We start from the raw sequence: 22780 nt of genomic DNA, 5'->3' as shown, positions 1-22780 counted from the left end.
AATATCTGTCTACAATCCAGTATCTGGCAGGAACTGATACAACATAATATTTGGTTCTACTGCAAATTACTTTTGAGTTACTCTAAATCCCTTATACTATCCAAAAGAGAAGGACCCTTCACCTACCCTAATAAACCCCCACGCCCCAAGGATGAACATAGTGTTTGAAAAGAATAAAACTTTTCCAATTTCTCCACTCCCTCTCCTCCGAAAGCTGGACTAGAAAAACAACTCTTTCCGACCCAAACCTCTCTCACCATTCCATGTACTGAGGTGGCTATTCTAGTGGCCTCTTATAATTCCACAGAAGTTTGCCTAGGCCTGCAATTCTTTAATCACATTTTTTAACAAAGATCTAATGGAAGTTTTGCCAGGTAAAATCTCAAGTCTACGAATCACTGTTTCCACCCCCAGGCAGCTGAAGTTGTTCATTTACATTTCCCCACTCTTTGATACTCACTAAATACCACATATAATTTTATTTTGCATGATGCTTTTGGAAGAGAAGCTATAGATTGAGCTTTTTTTCAATTGAGCTCTAGGACATGTTCTTTTGTACTTAACATTTGAAAACTGAGGCATGTCTAATGTCCTATAATCCATAACACCCATGAGCCAATAACTGAACCACCTTTTGAAGGGCAGACAGAGTTAAACCTGAGAATGTTGCCTAGCTTCCTCTGAGGAGCCAGCCTCAATTCTCAAAATTCCTGCCTTACAACCAGAAATAGTTACCTGTCAAACTGATGAAAAGCACTTGCCTAGGTTTTAATTCTATTGTTAACTCTATTCCATTCTCTGAGAGGCTTCTCATTTCTCTTCCTCCTAGCTATGTCTTGTCATTATTTCAGGACTCCCCCCTCAATTTCCAGCTTTCTCCATGAATTCTTGCTTGGTCATGTCAGCTTTATGTAGTCATTCCCTCCTCATTCAACAGGCAATCGAATCTATATATTTAATTTGCATTTTCCTTGGTCATGATTTAAAGAGCTCTGAATGGACAATACAATGCACAAGCCATGAGAGTTGATGAGAAAAACAGAGTAAATACAAGTGAATAGTGTAAGTAAATTACTTTATCTCCTCAATTTGATTCTATTCCCCTGTACTTGAAACATTTATTACAGATAATCAAAAGTGTCAGAAGCAGAGTGCTAACAGTACCTCAGAAATAACCCTCATAGGAATTTCTGCCAAACCAGGCCTGCAAAAGGCAGTGTGGTACACAGAAGAGGGGGGCTTTGAAATCAGGCAGACGTGGGAAATATTTTGCCCTAGCTCTGCCACTTAGCAGTTGTGTAACCCTGGACACACAGTAGTCTGAGCTTCAGCTTCCCCAGCTATAAAATGGGGATAAACAACAGCTGCCTCAAAAGACCCTGAGGACTCAGTGGGAGCACCGATGAAAGCACCCGGCATGCCGCGGGCACGCGATAGTTAGAATGAGCAGAGCTCTTCGATTTCCAACAGATGTAAGTGATAACGAATGCAGTCATCCAGCTTAGCATTTCCTTCTCATTTGTCAGGCATCACTATGTCTAGAATTACTGGAAGGCGTTATTTTTGGACTGTAAGCCATCTGGAACAGTGGAGGCACACCGTAGGGACCTAACAGAGGCATGAAACTCAAGGAAGTTGAACTCTGGTTGGAAAGGAAAAGTACCTTAAAAATGAACGCTCACTCAAAATATTCAATGGCCTGTCACAGAACATAGGTTCAAAGGAGGGAATGACTACTTTAAGCTGATGTGACCAAGCAAAACTTCATGGAACAGCCAGTTGATCAATGACTCTCTCATCACTGATGTTTCTCTCTCTCTCCCTCTTTCTCCCTTCCCCTCTCTGAAATCATAAAGATTAAAAAAAAAAAAAAAAAGATGACATGGTAGTTTCAAGAATGGGAGACTGAGGCAATGATGGCACCATGAGAGGAAGAGACACATGCGGAGAAAAAAATGAATCTAGGGGCACAGGAGGCAAATTCAATTTCAGACAAGTAGTTAAGGAGGTGATAAGCGGAAAGAAAATACTAAGTCAGCACACAAGGATGTGGGCTCTAGGTGGGAAGAAAGCCCTCCATCCAGAAAGGATGGCTGAATCCATAGAAGCTGCAAAAATTTTGGTGCAAAGAAACAACATGGGACCAGCTCACTGCGTGCAGCCCTCCTTGAAACACAGGGTCATGAAGGAAGTGAAACCCCCAAAGAAGTCAGAGAAGGAGCAAAATAAAAATAAGTGGTGTCATTAAGGCAAGGAGATGAAGCTCAAGAAAGCCAAATCCTACAGTAAAATCTCAGAGAGTAAAGGCTGAAAACAAGCCATCACAAGTGGCGATTATGAGACTCCTGGAAACCTTCCAAAACCTAGGTTTGAAAAAGTGTCAAGTGGCAAGAAGAAATGAGCAAGTAGGAAGAAAGCAGAAGCTGTGCCTACAGTCTACGCCTTCAAAGGCACTTTTCTAAGAGGAGTCCCATTCAGATTTTTCATCTGGAAGATAAGAACATGTGGTTTTAGGAAAATTAACTAATCTGATCACACAAACCATCTTTAGTACTCACAGGCCCTAGTCTTTCTCTCCTGTTCTCCTTGTTTCATCTGTTTCTTAGCTACCTGTGCAACGTGTCAACACCTTTTATTTCTAGGCTACACTTCTGAGCCTCTCTCCTCTCAGTAAGAGAGGTCCACATCTAATTAAGTCCATCCCTTACATTTCTCTTGCTTTTTTTTTTACACTCACACCATAGAGACAAAGAAAGAAGTCAAAGAAAGCCATCTCCCAAGGAGTACATAAAAAGATACTAGGCATCATTCGTCATTAGGAAAATGCGAACGAAAACCACACTGAGAAACCACTTCTAGAATGGCTAAGATCTAAAAGACCAGCAAGGGTGTAAAGCAAGTGGAACTCTCATAAGCCACCGATAGAAATGTAAAATAGCCCAAGCACCTTGGAAAATAGTTTAGTAGTTTTTTAAAAAAGTTAACATACACCTACCATAGTATCCGGCCAATCTACTCCTAGGTATTTACCCAGGAGGGATAAAAGCCATACAAAGGCTTGCACATGAATGTTCACAGGCAAAAAGTGGAAGAAGCTCGAATGTCCAACAACATGTGAATGGATGTTCACGTTCTGGGGCATCCACAGAACAGAATACTAAGCAATAAAAGTGAATGAACTATTGACGGACAAAGCAACACAGATGAATTTCAAAACGATTATGCTGGGGAGAGGCAGAAAAACAGGGAGTACATACTATAAATTTCCATTTGTATAGAATTTTACAAAATGAAAACTAAATCTATACTGACAGATGAACTAAACTAAATCTAAAGCAGATGAACGGCTGCCTAGAGATGGAGGGAGGGATAAAGAAGGACAGAAGAGAAGTCTGACAAAGGGGCATGAAACTTTTTTTCTTTAATATATCTTTATTGATTTCAGAGAGAGGAAGGGAGAGGGAGACAGAGGAAGAGAGAGTTGAAACATCAATGATGAAAGAGCCATCATTGATCGGCTGCCTCCTGCACACCCCTGACTAGGGATCGAGCCCGCAACCCAGGCATGTGCCCTGGGAGGGAATCGAACCGTGATCTCCTGGGTCCTAGGTCGACGCTCAACAGCTCAGCCACGCCCAGCTGGACCATGAAGAAACTTTTGAGGGTGATGGAAATGTTCGTTATCTTAATGATGGTGATGGTTTCACAGGTATATACGAAACTAATCAAACTGTATATATTAGAAATGTGTAGCTTATTGTGTGCCAATCATGTCTCAGTCAAAATATTTTTAAAAACAACAGCTGGGTCAACTGGCAAAATCAGAACAGGGACTGTGTACCAAAAAATACTGTATCAATGTAAAAATCTTTTAAGTGGAGAAACTGGGTGTCCTGATACCAATAACATAAAGTCACCATGAAGGCATCGCTCTGGTAAAGAGGGGATGTCAGTTGGGCACTCCCACTATTATTCTATTTTTGAGGAGAAAAATTGGCTGTCCTTTCATCAAAGAATTCCCACTTAAGCAACAGTTCCAAAGTAAATGCTTGCCTGGACTCTTTCATGTCTAAAACTGTTTACAGTCTATAATCCTTTGGGGATAAACAGCTTCCATCTCTGTGTGGCTCTGTGGACCAGAGCAAGGTCTGTGGCTGTAACAGGGAGGCATGCAGAGATGTACAGAGCTGCTCTGGACACTGTCAGGATCCCAGTCCTTTACCCGTGTGATTTCTTCAGCAGCAGCCACTTGGATCTGGTAGATATCAAAAAATAAAAGCTTCCTTTCCAAGAATTCTTTGCTGCTCAAAGAGTCTCATTCTCAGACAAACCCAGGACCAGACATTTACCCAAACAGTTAAGGCCTGAAGGCACTGTATCAGATGCCCAGGAGGGACGCCTGCAAAGAAGGAAAGGTCAGAATCCCAATTGGTCTCTCCTCTGAAATCAATGGATAAGTGTCTCAAGCCATATAGATAAGAAACAGCAAGGGTAAACTTTTTCTATGTGTTTATGAGTACAAATTACAGGCTGAGTGCCCATGTCTATATTCCCATCTGGTATCAAAGATATGGCTGGCACTTAAATTAAAAATATTCACTATGGCATTATCTTTCTTAAATTGACTTTACAAATAATCAGAATATATTAATCTTACTCCTAACTCCAAAAAGCCATGTTTACTCTACTTTGCATCTTTAAAATTTCAAGAAATGAGATTATCTCAGAGATCACACAAGGATATATATAAGATGCTCTCTTTAAAAGGGTAAAGTTCCTATCACCACCTGAAAGTCAAAATATTCTTCACCTTCTTATTCTATTATCTTACAGAAGGTGCAGTGAAATGATATTCACAAATTTACACAAACTCAAGATACTCTTTTATATCATTTAAAACACTATAAAACTATATTTTACATGCATATGTACTTTATGCTGTACTATACACTACTTGGAATATTATACATTTATAATTACATATTATATACTCTACAGAATAAGAGGTGCAAAATCACTGGTTTTGTGGACAAAGATTATTCAAGGAAATTTTGGCTATGCATGATTTTGTCTTTGGTCGCCAATTTAGGACCTAATCCCACTCAGCATGAGACTCTTCCTTAAGCAGCTGCAGTTTCCTTACAAGACAGGTAGTAAAAATTAGAACAAAGATTTTCTGCAAAATCCTTGTTTATCCCAGATAAAACAAATTCACCCTTCACCAAAACCGGCCGAAGAACCAGAGCAAGATGGCTCCAGACCTCCCACTCCAGGGGGACATATTCCTGTTTGCATCTTGCTAGGTCTTCCACAACCTGCAGAATCAGTATCCTGTACACTCAGAAATCGTGCCTGTTGTTTAGACTAATGCTTTCCCAGGACATTTCTGTGAGATGGATGACAATTGTCCTCAAAGAATAAAAGATGGTGTTTGCTCTTCCCTTCACGTCCACCCTAAATTCTCACTCATTCTTGCAATCGTTCACCCTCTATATTACTATACCTTGGCCATCCTTTCTTCTTTGGCTCCTACTTCACCACTGGTTTTCATCTTTCATTATATTAGTAAAAAAACTTTGGCCCTATTATCCATAAACTGAAACCATCTCATATTCCCCTTATCTCAAACTTCTAAAACAAGCTCAATCACAGGGATCGGGTAACACCCACTATCATCTCTTCTAGTTCATGTAATGAGGCAAAAAAACAAAAGCAAGAAGTGTAACTGTTTAGAAAGGAGGAAACACAATTGCATTGTTTGTAGACAATATGACTGCATATCTTTAGAGGTAAAAAAAAAAAAGGAAAGAATCACCAGAATGGCTATTAAAACCGCACGGGAAGTTTAGTCAGTAAGCACTTGCATACAAAAACATAATAAAAAGATGTCCTCATTGTAATCAATTTATAGCAGCAGCAGAACGAGTATTTCATCCTCACACATGAATTTTCTCCAAGTGCCCACAGAAAATTCTGAAGACTTTAGCGCCCTCCCTTCTCTCCATAGCCTAGACCACTGCCAGGTTGTCGCCCTTCAAAACGTGTACAAAAATTCTGAACCTCCCAGGAATCTCTTCTCTTTGGCCTGAAGTGGAGTCTAAACAAAATAATAAAACTTAGGATATCTAATAATTAAGGGGCAAAAATCCTACTGAATTTTACCAACAAATTCATTGTTTAAAACAGGGAGTAAAATAGAGATGAACATCCAACAAAAGAACAGCTCAGATACTTTCACATTCATCAGAAGCTTTAACCACACTGCACACAGTCATGCATTAGAGGGGAAAACCATGCTGTTGTTTTCCAAACACTTAGGCCCCCCCTTGTTGCTAGTTACACAGAACAGAGAGAAAACCTGAGCTACAAAACTACCTACTAATAGTTTCTTAAGACTTGCTGGTACCCTAAAATACCTACTTTACATCTCAGCTCCCAGGCAAAGTTATCCCTAAGCCAATCCAAAAATAAGATGGTTCACCCTTTTTTAAAGTATTCTAAAGCTAATTTTCCCCATGTCGGTATTATATACTTGTACAGCAACATTGTCTGATGGGTTTACTAATGTGCAGACAAGAAATGTTCCAGGCCACCATCTCTGAACTCCATTCCCAATCATGTGGCCCACCCAACAGCCATTCCCCCCTCCCCATCTTCCTAGCTAAAAAAACTCTGGTTTTGTTCACCTTCCTAGGCTGCCATGACCTCCAGAGGAGGCTGGGCTCCTCCCCAAACCCGAGGTGAACTATATTGGGCCAGAGTTCATCGTGGTGATAGTATTCCCATAGCCAAGTCATTGGCTTAGACATGGACACAATTCTGGCCTAGGAGATGTGAGCAGTAGTTTCTAGGAGGGTTTTCCTTAGGTTGTAAGAGTATAGTTTCTTTCTCCTGTCTTTCTCCAGATGTATTTATATAAAGACTTGAATTCACTGAGCTGCTAAATTCACCAGCCTTGGAAACGCCCATTTCCAGGCCTTTTCTTATGTTAGATAATAAATGTCCCTAGTATTTAAGCTGCTTCCACTTGAGTTTTCTGTCACTTGCAACCCAAAACTTCCAGTTAATGCACCTAGGTGTCTAGCTAGAATTATTACCAAGCTAGCTCTATTCTGTCTTTAGTAGAGTAGAAATTACCTAGTATCTCTTTTTTTTTTAGATGAGTGCTTCTCTCATAAATTGGTATACTTATTTAATATGGGGCAGGGGGAAGGAGGAGATTTTTGAACACTATAATCTTACTGATTTACAAATGACAACAACCTAATTCTAATGTATGTTGGTTAAGGCCAAATTAAGAGAAATAAGCTTAAACCAAAGTTCACATATAAAGATTAATTTCCTAAAAGAAAAGATTACAGAGAAAAAAAATTCTTCAGGGATAATGTGGAATCTCCTGATGAAAGTCTTTAAAAATAGATTATTCATGTAGCTGTGAAGCCTTAGGCACTATATTTGGATTATATGACGATTTAAGATTCCTGCCAGGCCTATCTAAAGAGAACATTTATTTTCTTTCTAAACAGAAATTTAGAAAAACATCTAAGTGCTAAAATAAAAGAGAAGTAAAAACTTCTTAATCCCAAACTTTAGGACAGTCATATTTATCATATGCCTAAGTAAACCAAGTTGTTATAGCAAATCCACTTCATTATTCTAGGGAGGAAAAAGGCAAACATGTATGACCAAAATCCTATGTCTCAATTTCCATAAAATCCTGACAGTATCAGTATAGACTTCTTTGGCCAGAAAATGTCCAGTGACCAATTCAACTGAAAGTTAATTTATTTAATTAAAAAGAGAAATAAAAGTACTTACTAGATTTTTTTTTTCATGGAATATAGTTATCAGAAAAGGCAGTTTCTGCCCAGTGGTGATTCTATAACTAAAAGAATAATTTTAAGTGGTTTTAGATTAAAATCTTTACTGTCCGAGAGCAATGCTGAATACAGACTATCTTATTAAAGATACAATTTGAAATATTTAAGATTAATGACTACAGGGCATTAAATCCCCACTCACATTTATAATGACCAAAATCTGGAATATTTTCATGAAAAAGCCAATGCAAGTAAGTGTTCACTTCTCCAGGGAAGTCATAAGGTTTTCTGACATGATGTGCAATGGATAACTGGTCTTTGGCTGAGCAAGTAAGACATATAGATTATCTGTCAGCTGCTCACACAGGTACAGAACAAGGAGGGTAACAGTGATGGATGGTATGATAAAGAATGGGAGTCTCAGAAAGAAAGTCTAATGCTATGGAACCGTTCACTTTTGTACAAATTAGAGAACGGTGCCCTTTCGAAGTGATTATAGACCCAGAGCTGCTTAGCTCTCGGAAAGAGTTCTTCTGTACACATTAGAAAATGGTATTGTTGTACAATGTACCTCTTGCACATCATATGCAGTGGCCCCAAACTTGCCTTCAGAGCAACCCCATGCCCCATAGCAGACAGGAGCAACCTTGTCTTCAAGGAATGAAGGAAAGTGAGTCTCATTCTTAACAGACTCAACTACCAAAGCCCTCCCTCATTCTAGGAAAGCTGGAAGCAGCTAAGGTTCCATTGCACTGGGGCCCATTCTTACTAAATAGTGAAAGGGGGGAAAATTCTCCAGAGAGATTGAGTAATCAAATTTATAGACTTGTTTTTCAGATGTAAAATATTATAACTTCTCACTCTTTAAGCAAAGCTTTATACAGCAGTGATTCCAAGTTTATTGAAAGGATATAAATTAATCAGTATGTATGATTTTTCTCTACATGAATATTTACTTAAAATGCTTCATACTTTTTGAGGGAGGGCCTATAACTAGAAAAGAAAGCTATAAAATGTTCCATGGTGCTATTAACTATTTTAAATGATGCTTCCTTTATTTATTTAAACTTTGCATTTGAATATTTATATTAAAAACAGATTACAACTGGCCATTACCAAAGCTTGGGTTTGACTTAAAGTTGACTAACAGAATAATGTATTAAGTAGCATTCTGGAATGGAAACACAAGACCAGCATCTGCTCAAACTAAACATACCAACTCCAGTATTACAAACAAATGAGAAAAATAATATCTTGCTGTTTAAAATTAACAATCATTTTAGTATGAAGACATTATTTGGTCTTCTAAAAGCAAAATAAAACAGTGCTTCAGTATAAAGGGAAATTATGCAAACATATTCACCCTTATATACTTTTCTTAAATTCAAGCCTTTGTTACTTTAAAGTAAAATAAAACAAATCATTATTGTTTATTTCGAATGGCTATGTTAATGCCACTATAACTTCTATGCAAGCTTTTCATAAGCAAAAATGTTAGAGATTCTCTGTTGTAGGAGAGAGACTCTGGCAGCAAAAAAGAGCTTTGAATGTGAGTCGCCACCTGCTTTGACTTCTGACCACATTTTTTTTTAATGCAGAATTTTCTTAGGTAATTATAAGATTTATCTTACAAGGTTTCTGGCATTGAGTTTTCAAAGACCACCACCACATGTCACAGGGACACAATCATCAGAATCAAACAAGAAACTTCCAAGTCCTACTGAGCAACACGAGAAGACTAGGCCATGTTTACCTAACAATTCTATCTGCACTTTATTTCCCAAATTATGAGATTTGTAGAGCTTTAACCAGAAACTGACAGCACAGACTTTGCAGAGCCATAGCCCTAAATCTAAATCCCAGTTTTAAATCCTAGTTTCACCACCTATGAGCTGAGAGACCTTGGGTCAACTACTTAACCTCTTAGTGCCTTAATTTCTACATATATAAAATAGGGATAATAAAGAACCGCATTGAAAACTGTTACAGTAATTAAAATTCAATAATATAAATGAAGTACTTTAAACGCTGCCCAGCATATTGTACCTATTCAGTAAATGCCAGCCATGATCATCATCATCATTATCATCATCAGTATTACCAAAAACAGTGGTTTCTTTATTTCTCCTCTGATCAAGAAATCCCACTTCTGGAAACCCACCCTGGAGAAATAATGCAAACTACAGTAGAATCACAGAAATACTTATTACAATGTTATTTACAATGGTGAAAGTTACATGAACCTAAATGTATACTAGTAAGGAAGCAATTGAGTAACTTATAAAATATCCATTCAGTAACATATTACTCCTTCACTAAAAATATATTAAAGAATTAAAATATAATAAAGAATTTTGGAGCAAAATGACTATGTGTTTATAGGATTATACAAAGAAAAAGAAAAAAAAGCCAAGATTTAAAACTGTATGTACATCATTATAACAAGGTAAAATTATATTTAAAATGGGTATAGCCCTGGCTGAGTGGCTTAGTTGGCTGAGCATCACTCCAGGCACTGAAAGGTCATTGGTCTGATTCTCAGCGAGGGCACACACTCAGGTTCCGGATTTGATTCCTGGTCGGAGTGCATACGGAAGGCAATCAATCGATGTTTCTCTCTCACATTGATGTTTTTCTCTCTCTCCCTCTCTCTCTAAAATCACTTTGTTAATGCATATAAAAAAAGACGAGCAAATAATACACCAAAATCTTACTAGTGGCTACGACAGGATAATGAGATTTGGAGTGATTTTTCTTTTCTGTCTTATACTATCTATCATGTAGTCATACTACTTTTATAATTTTAAAGTTAATTTAAAAATATTTTTAACTGCTCCAGATTTATTTTAATATTCAGTAACTAGGATTATTAGAATAATGATAAAAGTTAAACCACAAAAATATATTACTTAAGTGGGTAAAGATCAAAATAGAAATTAAGAATGAAACAAATGCTTCAAATATTAACACTCAAAATAAAAATACTACTTTTTTTAAAAAACTAAGTTTCTAATGAATTATATGCCTATATTTAAATTGGACAGGGCCTAGGGACTACTTAGATCTGAGACTGAATGATATACATATTTTTTACTTTAATGTGAGTGTGAAAGGAAATCATTTAAGAGAAATGAAAACGTGCTGTTTTTTTTAGTCTTGGAAAAGCTATACATACTTTTTAATAACACCTAAACTTTCCTGGTAACAAAGTAAAATAGCAATAAATGTCTTAACATTTGGATAATCAGATAGTATATACAAGGTATATTTTTATTGTCTTAAAATGTGTCTATTTAGAGAAGGTATGAGAAAAATAATGTTTTACAAATTGAACAACAAACATTTTATGAATCCTGGAAAATGTCTAAATCTAAGGAAGAAAGGAAACAAATTGATAGCCAAACTCACTATTGTCCAAATTTCCTCTTCCATCCAACTGCCCTCACTCATTTTGATGGTGCCACCCTGACAGTAGTCTTACCACTTCAGAGGGTCTCCAATTCGTCCTTTCCCTCTTTCAGTAATGGCCCACGCCCCTGGGTTTCATCTTCACTGCTTTGGTCCAGGCTTCCCAATTTACCTCTGCCCCTTTCTATCTTGTTTCTTCACATCAACCCTCTATATAAATTAGAGGAACAGGATTATTGAAGCATGGGTCTTACGCCATTCCTCTGCACAAAATATCCAATGGTTCTCCAATGCTTGCAGCACACTGCCCAGGCTCCTCAGTGTGGCTTTCAGTATCAGTGCCAACAACAGTTCCAGCAGCATCTCCCAATCCTCACTTCTGTGTACTGTAAACCCAGGCCAAGGCTCCTCAACTGTGGGTCCCAGCTCACTGGTGGACCTTGTCACTGTAAATATGTCACAATTTGAGTACCAAAACTTGTGAATTATTTACTTTTTAAACTAAGCCAAAAAAGAATTCAGACTTATTTCTATAATGTCTTCTCATTTACCTGCATTAGAAATGGGGTGAGATTTCTGTGAGAACACTGGGAAATGCCCGTAACTCTGGCCTCCCCGTGGAGGTGAATTACACATGAAGTCTTATCTGTCACGTGAGTCACAGTGGAAAGCTGTTCCAACCAGGGTTCCTCAAGGAGTGGCATCACTAGAGGTACCTCCCACCTGCGAAAGGAGTAAGCAGCCTGCCTCACTTCAAATTATGGCCAAGAATTAAATTTTAAAAGTCTCTTTTCTGGTCATAAAAAGCAAGAGGAGGGAGGCAGAGGGACTCTTGAGGCAACCAGAGACTAGGAGAGGAATCTTTTCAGAATCACTCTATTCCATCAAGATGGAGACAGCTTCTAGTAAATTGGAGGCGATGAATTCCCACTGTACAGATTTTCTACTACAGTGCTGATGTGAAGTTTCTTTTTTAAATAATACGCTTAACTTAAAAAAAAAGTCAATCTAAAAAAACAATATTAAGTATATCAAAACACAGAGGGCATTCATCAAATATGGAAAAACATAATGAATGGGCTTCTAGAATGACAGCTGTTGGGTAAAGCCTACTCTAAATAAATGGGGCTACCTGCCTTTCTTCCAACTGTGGCTTCATTTTACGTCCTCTGTGCCATTTTCACACTTTCCTTCCACCTGTAATGTCATCCTTTCATTATCCCTCCACCAATCTCTGTCTATTGAAATGCTAGGATACCATCAAATGTCAGTTCCTCTTCAAAATCATCCAAGGCTCCCCGAGCTCCCTGAGTCAGGCCATCACCCTCTTGTAGGTGGTCCAGCTGCATCTGGTGAGCTTGCTATTTTTAAAAAGCTCATCTCTCCAAGTAGATAGAATGCTCCCAGAGGGCAGAGAATGAATGCACTGATTCATCTCTGGGTATCTCAGAGAGCATAACATTGTTTTCTGCCTGTGGCAGAGTATACAGAAAATGTTGGTTTAATTGAACTGAATTTCTAAGCAATCTGTTCAGAAGATGCACCAAGGTCAGCAGCCAGAATCCTCCATTCATCTACAAAGAGGTTCATAAGCACAGGACAGAGGGGGAGATGAAGGGGGAAGCGTCCCTCTTTTTGTCAGAAATCCTTTTTGTCAGAAATGTTAATGTGCCATTTTTTTTTAAATCCTCGTTGGAGGATATGTTTTTTTTATTGATTTTAGAAAGAGAGGAAGGGGTGGGGAGAGAGAGAGAAACATCGATGTGAGAAACATCAATCAGTTATCTCCCATACGCACCACAACTGGGGGATTGAACCCGCAACCTGGGTATGTGCCCTGACCCGGAATCAAAGCCACAACCTTTTGGTGTATGGGATGGTGCTCCAACCGACTGAGCCACCTGCCAGGGCTAATGTGCCATTTTAAACCAAAATAATGTGAATTTTCTCTTAAACCATAAGGCATTTGTCCACACTAAATCCATGGGCCTCTTGTACATCAGTAATAGGGGAGCCCAACATTTGCTGGCAGCAGCTGTAATGTCTGTAAAGCAGATCATTCATGGTGCCATTCATAATTTATTTATTCAGAACCATATCTTATTTCAGAAAGGATCCAATGAAGCTTACACAAACACATATACCGGAACAAGACAAAATGACTTATGTAAGATGAGAAAGAGAGAAACGGGACAAAGGAAAACTGAATGTAGGAAAGATAAGCTGTCCTGGGAGTGAAATTCACGTACCAAATGAATATATTCTATGAAATTCTGCACATTTGCTAGAGGGAGGCCAGAGGTTTGGTTCTAACACTTCAAGCAGCCAACAAACACAAAATGATCCAATCAGTAACATGATTCGGCATCCTTAAGATAAAAACAAAAAGCTATCAGAGAACTCTCTCTCCCTTGGTCCTCATAAAGAGAATATAGAACCTAACAAAAAAGTCCTCAACCACATCCTTGCAGTTGATTTGTCAGAGAGATTTGGAAGACCACCTCTCATCCCAACCCTCACAGGCCAAGGACAGCATAAAGTCGATATATGCAAATGATGGGAGAGGAAGGCGACTGGGGCGAGGGGGTCCAAGTGCAGAAGCTCCCCATAGGTCTATATTTATCAGAAGCAGATTTTATTCTATCTTGACTAACCTAAAATCCAGAGGCTTCATGCACCCACTTATCTTTCAAATTATAAACAAAACTTGATGCACATGTCCTTTTTTCTGGGGGATATGTCTATAGTTTCACAGCATCCTCAAAGGAAGCACGACTCCAGAAAAGTTAAGAACCACCGATCTAAAGAACTAGACTATACAGATCCTTCAGGCAACCTTTCACAAGCAATTTCTCTTCTGAGCTTCTGCAAAGTGCTGAGCCTCAACACTGCAGCCCCTGACAAGCATCTGAAGTACAGCTTCTCTCTGATGTGAATCGTGGAACTCCGAGCTTAACCACTGGCCAAGAAGTCTGTCAACTGTATGATACAATAACATATGACTTTTAATACAGTAATACCTATACGCATAATGGAATACATAACAATCTGTTCTTCCAAATAGGGTTCAGCCATGAACACTGACAAAGTTGCTTCAAAGAATTGGTAATATTTCTTTAGATAATATAAAAGCAAAAACAAAACAAAAACCTACCTTTACTTGTGAATAAAAATTATAGGTAAACACAAAAATTTTTTCATAGATAAACATTGTTTTAATTTTTAAAAGACTTTCCACATCACTTGATACAATGTGAGCTATTTTTCTACCTCTTTGTTGTTTTAATCTTTTGTTATACAGCAAAACCATAACTGCCATAGCTTTAGACAGACAGACACACACACACACACACACACACGTCAACCATCTACCCATAGTATTGGTGTTTAAAATGTCTCAAGGGCCCAAGGGCATCAAGTGAGGAAGCCGGCCTATAGGACCATCAAGACAAGACTTTTTAGGCTCTCATCCATCTAGAAGTCACAGCCAGCCAGAGCCTGGTCCTTGGCACAACGAGGCCAAAAGATATCTTTTCTTTGCCAAAAATATACAGTTAAATAGACTCAAGAGAACTAATGCACATTAACCCAACTCATAAGAACCTGAAGTACAAATCAGAATACCAATGTATTAATTAATCATAGAGAATATTCTTTTTCGCTAATCAGAAAATTTGCCCCTGAAGCCAGGGTGCTGCTCTCCCAATGCAAGGATGCCTGGAATCCTGATTGAACAGTCAGTTCACCAGAAGTCAGAACAAAGAGACGTAGAGTTCGGGGGGCACCTAATGAATGATCCACATCCAACATACACCTTTCTAGTGGTCAGTGTTGTAGCTTTCATGTGTACGGCCTCTCTCCTTGCATGTTGTTGCCCTAACACTGCAGGCTTCTTGGTCTCTGAGCTTTCTTCTTCCATAGCCTTCTCCCCATGGGTGTTCCTCTAGATAGAGGATAATGCAGCAGATGAGGGTACAGCTTACATGCACTGTTACTCGTTTTCAGATTAAAAAGTCCCAGGTAGAGACAGTAACTAAAGAATTTATGTGCATATATACACAACCCAAGGACATGGACAATGGTGGGGAGAGGGACTGGGGAGGGGGAAGGAATGGGGAGGAACGGGTCATTGGGGAGAAACAGGGACATCTGTAATATTTTAAACAATAATAAAACTTAAAAAAATAAAATAAAATAAAATAAATTAAAAGTCCCAGGTAAAGTGCTCCTTGCTAATGGTCACAGCTACTATAAGGCAGAGCAGAGATTCAAAGCTAGATGTCAAGCCAAAACCTATGCTTTTAACCTTGTGGTAAATGATGCCTTCAAAGTGTCTTTCCCAGGCCTCCCACCTCCCAGCCTGATTTAAATGCCCCTCCTCAGTGTTTCCCTATCCCCCTATATATACCATGACTGTAATTTTTGGCACACGGGTCCATCTCTGGCACTACACTGAAACTTTCTGAGGATGAGAGTCATGTCTCACTCACTTTTGTATCCCTAGTGTGCTCTCCGCCTTTCTGGGCATACTGATTTGTGCAGTGGTTTAATATAAAAATCACCAAACTGAAGGCCTTGAACTAGCCATGCAGCCTTAGGACGGTCACAACTTCTTGAGCCATCAACAAACATCTCATCTAAAAATGGAATGAAATGGTCACACAAGGTGGTTTAGGTCCCTTCTAGATCTAAAAAGCACTACCATTTCAGATGGGCCCTGGTGTTTTTAGGGCCTATCTTATTAGTTTGAATTATTAGAAATAAAATTCAGCTCCTCAGTTATCTTCTGCAGCACTCTACAGACAGCTTATATATAAACAGTAGAGAGTTCAGAAAAGCCTTCTCTTTTCTGAAAGAAGGTAACTATAATCTCTACCAAAATCAAACAGTAGCACCCTCCTCTGGTGACTGTTAAAGGAGCTAAACAACACAAAAGACAAGAATTAGATGGTGGGATTTTCTTTGAATGAAAGAAAAAGCCAGAGAGAAATTACCTAATGTTGTATGCATGCTATTATAGCATTCCCATTATAGTTGTTTAGTAGAACTAAACAACTCCTTTTTAGAACTCCTTATCTTGCCCAAAAACAAAGCCAAAATGATGAATTGACTACACAGAGTAGGTGGTTATAGATAAAACAATTTTTAAGAGTACTGATAATATTGATTATTTTACAAACAGCAGGCTTTTCAATGTAAAGCACAATAAAAAGCATTTCATAGTTTTGCTAATAGTAATCATCTCCTCTATGATTTAAAGTTTTTATGAAAAGTCTTGTACATGTAAAATACATCTGGTTAAATAAAAGCATTTATCTAGTCCCTTTTCTGGATGATACATTTACCAGAAGATAGTACTGGAAATTTTTCAATCTATTTAGGTCTGAAATTTTCAGGTTTTAAAATATCAACTTAAAAGAAAGTTTAAAATACTATTCACTTACCCATGCAGAATAAAACATGCCAATAAAGCATACCAGACAAGCAAAGCCCAAAGTTTCACAACATTAACATTACATGCAGACCTCTAAATTAAAAATAAAGCTATGCTTTCTAAGACCAGGAACAGATTCATCACCTGCCAACAACTTTAATATAAAAATGTTTAATAAATATAAACTTTATTAAATGACATAACAATCTAGAACATAAAATGAAAATATAAACATTCTGACTCAAGGCAAGAAAAAAAATCAGTTATTGTATTGGCAACCATGTCATTCAGGTATGCTTTCACCCAAGAACACAGCCTCTCTTCCCTCAACTTCACATCTTTCCCCTATGCTGTGACTAAGGGGAAAGGAACCCACACGACACAGGAGGCTACAAATTTACAACCAGTGAGAAACCTTCATTTTGAAAGACAGGACTTAGAAAGGGCTACGGTGAATGGGAAAGAGCAAAAACTCATTTCAGTTCTACCAAATAAATTTTCCAACTAAATTTGTCATTCCTGGCAAAGCTGGTTCTACGAGGCCGGTAGATACAGTATCTTGGAAAGATTAGCAGTGTGGTAGGTGAAGTGACTTTGTATCAAAGACAGAATGCAGACTAGATAACTAATTGAAAGTTTTCTCAATATTCACCCAAAATAAATGCCAAAGAACAAGCAAAGATTGAAAGAGAATGACATTCCCTACAACCCACCCAGAGACCAAAAGGGCCAAGAAGAGAGAAGGGGGAAAGTTGGATGGGAGCATGGGCTTGTGAGGGAAGGGGGTGGGGGTGGCCAAGGAGGCAGGGAGGGTATGAGTAAGAAAGTATGCAGCCAAAAAAAGAGTATGCAACAATGAAACTGTTATAAACTGCCAAATTGAGAGAGATGGGGTGGTTGGCACCGTGCTCTTTGGAGTCAACATTTGCCACTTACTTGTCCTGGGCCGATGCCCAAGCACCAGAGCCAGTCCTCACCCAGACCTCCAGGAAATCTGAGCCCCAGCAGGCAATCAAGGTGCCACAGAAATGAGGGAGAGGGACCTCAACCGGCCTTCTAGCCTCATCATATGAACCCCAAATAAAGGATTTTTAGAAGCTGGGAGACATCTGCGCCCCACTCCGGCCAGGGCACAGGGGCGAGATCTGGCTATCGCTGATTCTGCGGGCACTGCCACCTCTGCAAAGGCCAGAGGCATCTCGGGTCCCGCTCCGAGAACCAGCTAAAGCTAAACGCAGGTGGCAAGCGAGGCGCTGCAGTCAACTGGCCCGGTTGCACTTGCAAAGTTAATGGAGTTGGCAAGAAGCGCAGGGATGTCCCTCGGGTTCCTCCTCACGGCGAAGGCGATGGGAAGGAGACACAGCTTCCTTCAGGCTCACTGAGCCCTCACTGACTCGGCTCTGCATGTAGTGTCCATTTTCCCTACTGAGAATCAAAGATATTTTCTTCCTTCTTTGTGCCTACCTCGGTCTCAAACCCTAGAACAGGGGCACTGAGACCCCAGGCCAAAGTTCACTCTAGAAACCATTAACTCTCCTCGCAAAACTAGCACAGTCATTTGCTGGGTCCTGACTTTGAGGAACATCAAAAATGATGAGGCACGAAATAAGCTAAGGACGACCCCCCCCCCCCCCCAACGGACCCTCAGTCCGAAGAAGTCTGGGTCCAACAATGTTTTTGGCAACTTGGAACCAGTGGCTTTGTGCAGCCAGGTCATCACCACGCCCCTCGCACCCAAGCCCCACACCCTCCCCGCGCGCACAACAGCCTGTAGCCTGCACGCGCGCGCAGCCCCGGAGAACTCCTACCTCGCCCCCGTGCCCGTCGAAGATCCCGAAGATGGACGGGTGCGTCTTGTTGGCTAGGTCCGTGAGAACTTCGAATCGGTCCTCCATGTGGTCTCTCCGGCCCTGGATGGAATACACAGCCACGTTGTGGCTCTTGAACTCCCAGGTCTTGGAAAACTCGGCCTCCAGGACATCGAGCCCGCCGAACCGATCGTTCTGCATGATCTCTGCGACCTTGCCCTTCACCATCTTCACGGCGTCCCGGCTGGACTTGACGATGGTCTTCACCTCGTCCGTGTGGAAGAAGTAACTCCACAGCGCCAAGCTGATGCACAGCAGGAAGAGCGTCTCGGGTCTCAGCAAGAAGTAGCGCATGATGCGACCCAGCAGAGACAGCAAAGTCATTGTATCCTCTATCATTTATTATCGCTAGAGCCCGAAACACCAGCAGCGACGCGCGCCCCGAAGGCTCGCCGGGTCCCAGGGCTCTGCGGGGACGGTCGGCCGGGGGAGGCGGAGCAGCAGCCGAGGGTGGGGAAGGAGGACCGCGGGCCCGGGCGGGAGGCGGTCGAGCACACTTCTCCGATCCCCCACGACGAACACGAGCAGTTTTCCTTTTGTCTCCGGGCCTCCGCGACCCCGAGGCCCGCGCCCTGCGCACGGACGCCTTTGCCGGCCGCCTGCGCAGCCTCGCCTCCCTGCGCCCCTTTGTCAGGCGGCGGCGGCCGAGACGGCGGCTGTGGCAGCGGCGGCGGCTGGTGCCGGGGCTGCACGACAGGAATCAAGTTAAAGTTGCGCCGGGCGGGTCGGCCGCGGTGGGCGGGAGAGTTCGGGGGCGCTGGCGCCCGCGCGGCCCCTCGGCGGGTGCCCTCTCGCCGCTCCGGGCTGCGACCGGCAGGTGAGGAAGCGCGGGGCGCGAGAGCCGTGCGGACGCGGGACGCAGGTCCCCGGGTCGCCGCCGCTGCAGGGGAGCGCAGAGCCGGCCGAGCGCTCCGAGTCCTTCAGACACCCCGGGGGGCCCAAGAGAATGAAAGTTTTGCGGGAGCCTGAGCAGAGGTGGGGTACGCGGAGCCCAGCGACGCAGCACTGTCCGCGCCGAGCCGCAGGCAGCCGGCCCGCCGCTGCCCGCCTTCCCCAGCACCTCCCAGCCGGCTCCTCTCGGCTCCGCTCGCGCGCTCCCTGCCGGCCTCGCGGCTCGCGCTCGCCCCGCCCCGCCCGCGCGCGCTCGCCCCGCCCCCGGAGCCGGGACTTGGGCTGCCCAGCGCCGGGCCGAGCTGTCAAAGGCTGAGGAAGCTCGGCGGCGGCCGGCGCGCCCCGCAGCCCGGGACGGTCGAGGCGAACCGAGGGGGAGGAAAGGGGCGCGCCCGCTGCCTAGCTCCGCGGCGGCCGTTCCTCCCTTCACTGCGGGCTCCCGGGACAACGTGATCTGGAGCCTAGTTGCCTGAGCATTGGTTTCCCTGGAGCCACTGCCGCCGGCTGGAAAGCGGCGAGCCGCACGTGCGCGCACCCCCCTCCGGCTGGCGGCACAGTAGTGCGGTCCCGCCGCGCCCGGCTTAAGGCGAGCGAGAAGGGACGCACTTCCCGGGCTCGCGAAGCGCGGCGGAGGGGCTCGGACCTTCGGTGTCCTGTGACCGGGGCCTGCCCGGATCTCCCGAGAGGCGAAGAGCAATCCAGCCGCCTTCTCGCGACCAGAAAGACACCCCCCGCCGCCACCCCCGAGAACAGCAGGATGTGAAGACTGGGCCGCAAGGAAATGCGCTCTGATGATAACCTGCGGAGGGGCGACGACGCGCTGGCCTCTGCGAGTGGCCGGCGGCCCTGGCGCGGGAGACTTAGCCCAGAGGGCCTTCCTTAACCACAGCCCTTCACCGGGAGACGCCTAGTGGGCCCCGGGGCGCCCCTCAGCTCGCTGCGGCTTGAGGGCCCCTTTGCGGCTCCGAACGAGCGGCCTCGGTGCGCAGAAGGTGAAGTGGGTGCGGGATAAGCCGAAGCGAAGGGCCGCAGAGGAGAGTACGGGCTTCCAGAATATGGGCAGGTGTCAGGGGCCTTGAAGGCGCTGGGGAAAGACGAGAACAATGGGCAGATGAGCCCAGACCAGGGGACCCGCGAGCCCCGCAGGAAAGCAGCGTTGGCTCTCGCTACCCCTGTCCAGGGAGAAGGGTGCTGAGCTGGGCCCGGCCGCCGGCGGACAGTAGAGGCTGCCCAGCGCTCCTGCCTGGAGCGAGCCCCACTGCGTTTTAAAAGTAGTGGAAAGGAGCCCTGGCCGGTTTGGCTCAGTGGTTAGAGCGTCCCTGCGGACAGAATGGTCCTGGGTTCGATTCTGGCCAAGGCTACGTACCTCGGTTGCAGGCTCGGGCGGTCAGGGTGCGAGCCGGGGCCAACCGCTGGATGTGTCTCTCTTACATCAATGTTTCTCTCTCTCTCTCTCACTCCCCCCCCCCCTTCCACTCTCTTGGAAAAAGTATCCTCAGGTGAGGATTTAAAATAGTAATAAAAAGGAGAAAAGTACTGGAAGTAAATACACCAAAAAATGTTCATGGTGGTTAACTACAGTAGTAAATTATATGTGGTTTTCATTTTCTGCTTTGGACTTTTGTCTGTTTTCTACACCTTTTTCCAAAAAGTTTTTACAAAAGGCATACATTACCATCATAACCAGAAAAAAAATGAAACGTTGACATTTAAATGGCATATACAGTATGATCTCAGTTACATTAACATGCATAGAAAAAAACTGGAAAGAAATATGAAGCACTGTTAACCCTATGTTATTTTTGACAACTAAGATATGGTCTCCTATTCTGCTTTGCACTTTTCGGTATTCTGCACCTGATAAATAAACAGTTTAGAAATAAATTAGGTTACTCTGTCCAAAACTCATAAGTCACAAGGTTCAAAAATAAGATACTGGGTTCAAAAGCCCTTAGGAACTATAAAGCAAAGATAATGCATTAATGATATTATGAAGGTGGGTTTACAGTATTTCTTAATGTAAGTTAGCAAATCGCTTTTTTACAGCCTCTCTGTACATGAATCTCTAAAGCAACATGTTTCTCTAAAGCAACTTGCAGATAACCTGATCAAGATTCCAGAACTAGAAATCAAACTAGGCCCTGGCATAGACGTATAATTCCAAACCTAGAGGCCCATCTAGCCTGTCCACAGCATTGCTGTATTGATGATAGCAGCAGGTACTCATGAGAGGCATGATTTCTGTTTCCACAGTACCTAAGTGAAGAGAAAAGACCAGCTTGTCTCTCTGGAGGTTAAATAGGAAAGAGGGGGCTTGACTTGACTAATAAATCTAGATAGTCTAAGGATTCTGTGGAGGTATTATTTGATATTTACATCTAATTAGTTCATTTGTGGAAAAATCAATAGAATGATTTTTCAAGCAGACCCTACAGGCACTTTTTTATTTCTATTAAGAAATTTGTATAGTTTGCATAGTAATTTTTAAAGAGCTAAATAAGCTTTTTGATATCATTTACTGTGAATTTTAATATAGTTGAGAGATAAAAAAGACCTTAGTCTAGTGACAAACTAACATTAGCATATTCCTTGGAATTGTAAAGGTTTTTCGTATATATCAACCTGTTTCCATTCTCATAACAATGCTGTGAGGAGGGATAGAGGAGCTATTATGTCTGTTTATAGATATGAGCACAGTAAGGCACAAAGATGTTAAATGGGCATCACAGTTCAGCAAATAAGAAGTTGAGAACTCAAGCTCAGTTCTGACCACCAATTCAGTACTCTAACACCCACTGATTACCTGCTGATACTGAGATGATTAGTCTAATTTTTATACTTCTCTACTAACATTTTAGTAGATCTCTGTTACAGAAATCTCAAAAATAATACACAAGTTCTTATTCCACAAAGACTTTAGCCTTTGGGACAAGCGCTATGAGTATTTATCTCACCCACTGAGAATATTTGTGGGGCAGACGACAAATGCAAGTTAACTGTCCTTCATCTCTACATAAAAGCCTAAAAGATTTGTTGCTAAAGTAAAATGCTATCTGAATTTCACAGGGAAGAAAAGAGTGCCGTAGAATGTACATTATGCAAATACTTTACCATTACAAGTGACATGGTATGAATAGAGGGCTAATTGCAATCCTCGGTTTTCATGAGACACAGTAATAGTGATAAATAGTTACCAGGTAATTACCATTTTCAACTATGCAATTAACTCATGTCAGCCTTGCAAGTATATAAAGAACATGAAATATAGCTTTTAAAAATAATAAACTCTCAGAAGAAAATTTCAGAATTGTAGCTCTTAGGTTTAAGAAATCTTTAAAACAGAGTTCGATAACAAATCT

General features: G+C 42.0%; 1 protein-coding gene across 1 annotated transcript in view; it reads right to left on the bottom strand.

The window, feature by feature from the left end:
* PPM1L (protein phosphatase, Mg2+/Mn2+ dependent 1L) overlaps positions 1 to 19646 on the bottom strand; it is a 204097-nt gene extending 184451 nt beyond the window's left edge. Inside the window, exon 1 of the mRNA XM_081139063.1 lies at positions 18471 to 19646. Coding sequence (XP_080995189.1) covers positions 18471 to 18869 — 399 coding nt within the window. The 5' untranslated portion in view covers positions 18870 to 19646. The remainder of the gene's footprint in view (positions 1 to 18470) is intronic.
* Positions 19647 to 22780: the final 3134 nt, after the last annotated feature.

The sequence above is a fragment of the Miniopterus schreibersii genome (genome assembly GCF_964146895.1).
Source record: "Miniopterus schreibersii genome assembly, chromosome: 5".
NCBI classification, from domain to species: domain Eukaryota; kingdom Metazoa; phylum Chordata; class Mammalia; order Chiroptera; family Miniopteridae; genus Miniopterus; species Miniopterus schreibersii.
The sequence above is the reverse complement of the archived record's forward strand: the minus strand, read 5'-3'. Positions and strand labels throughout refer to the sequence as shown.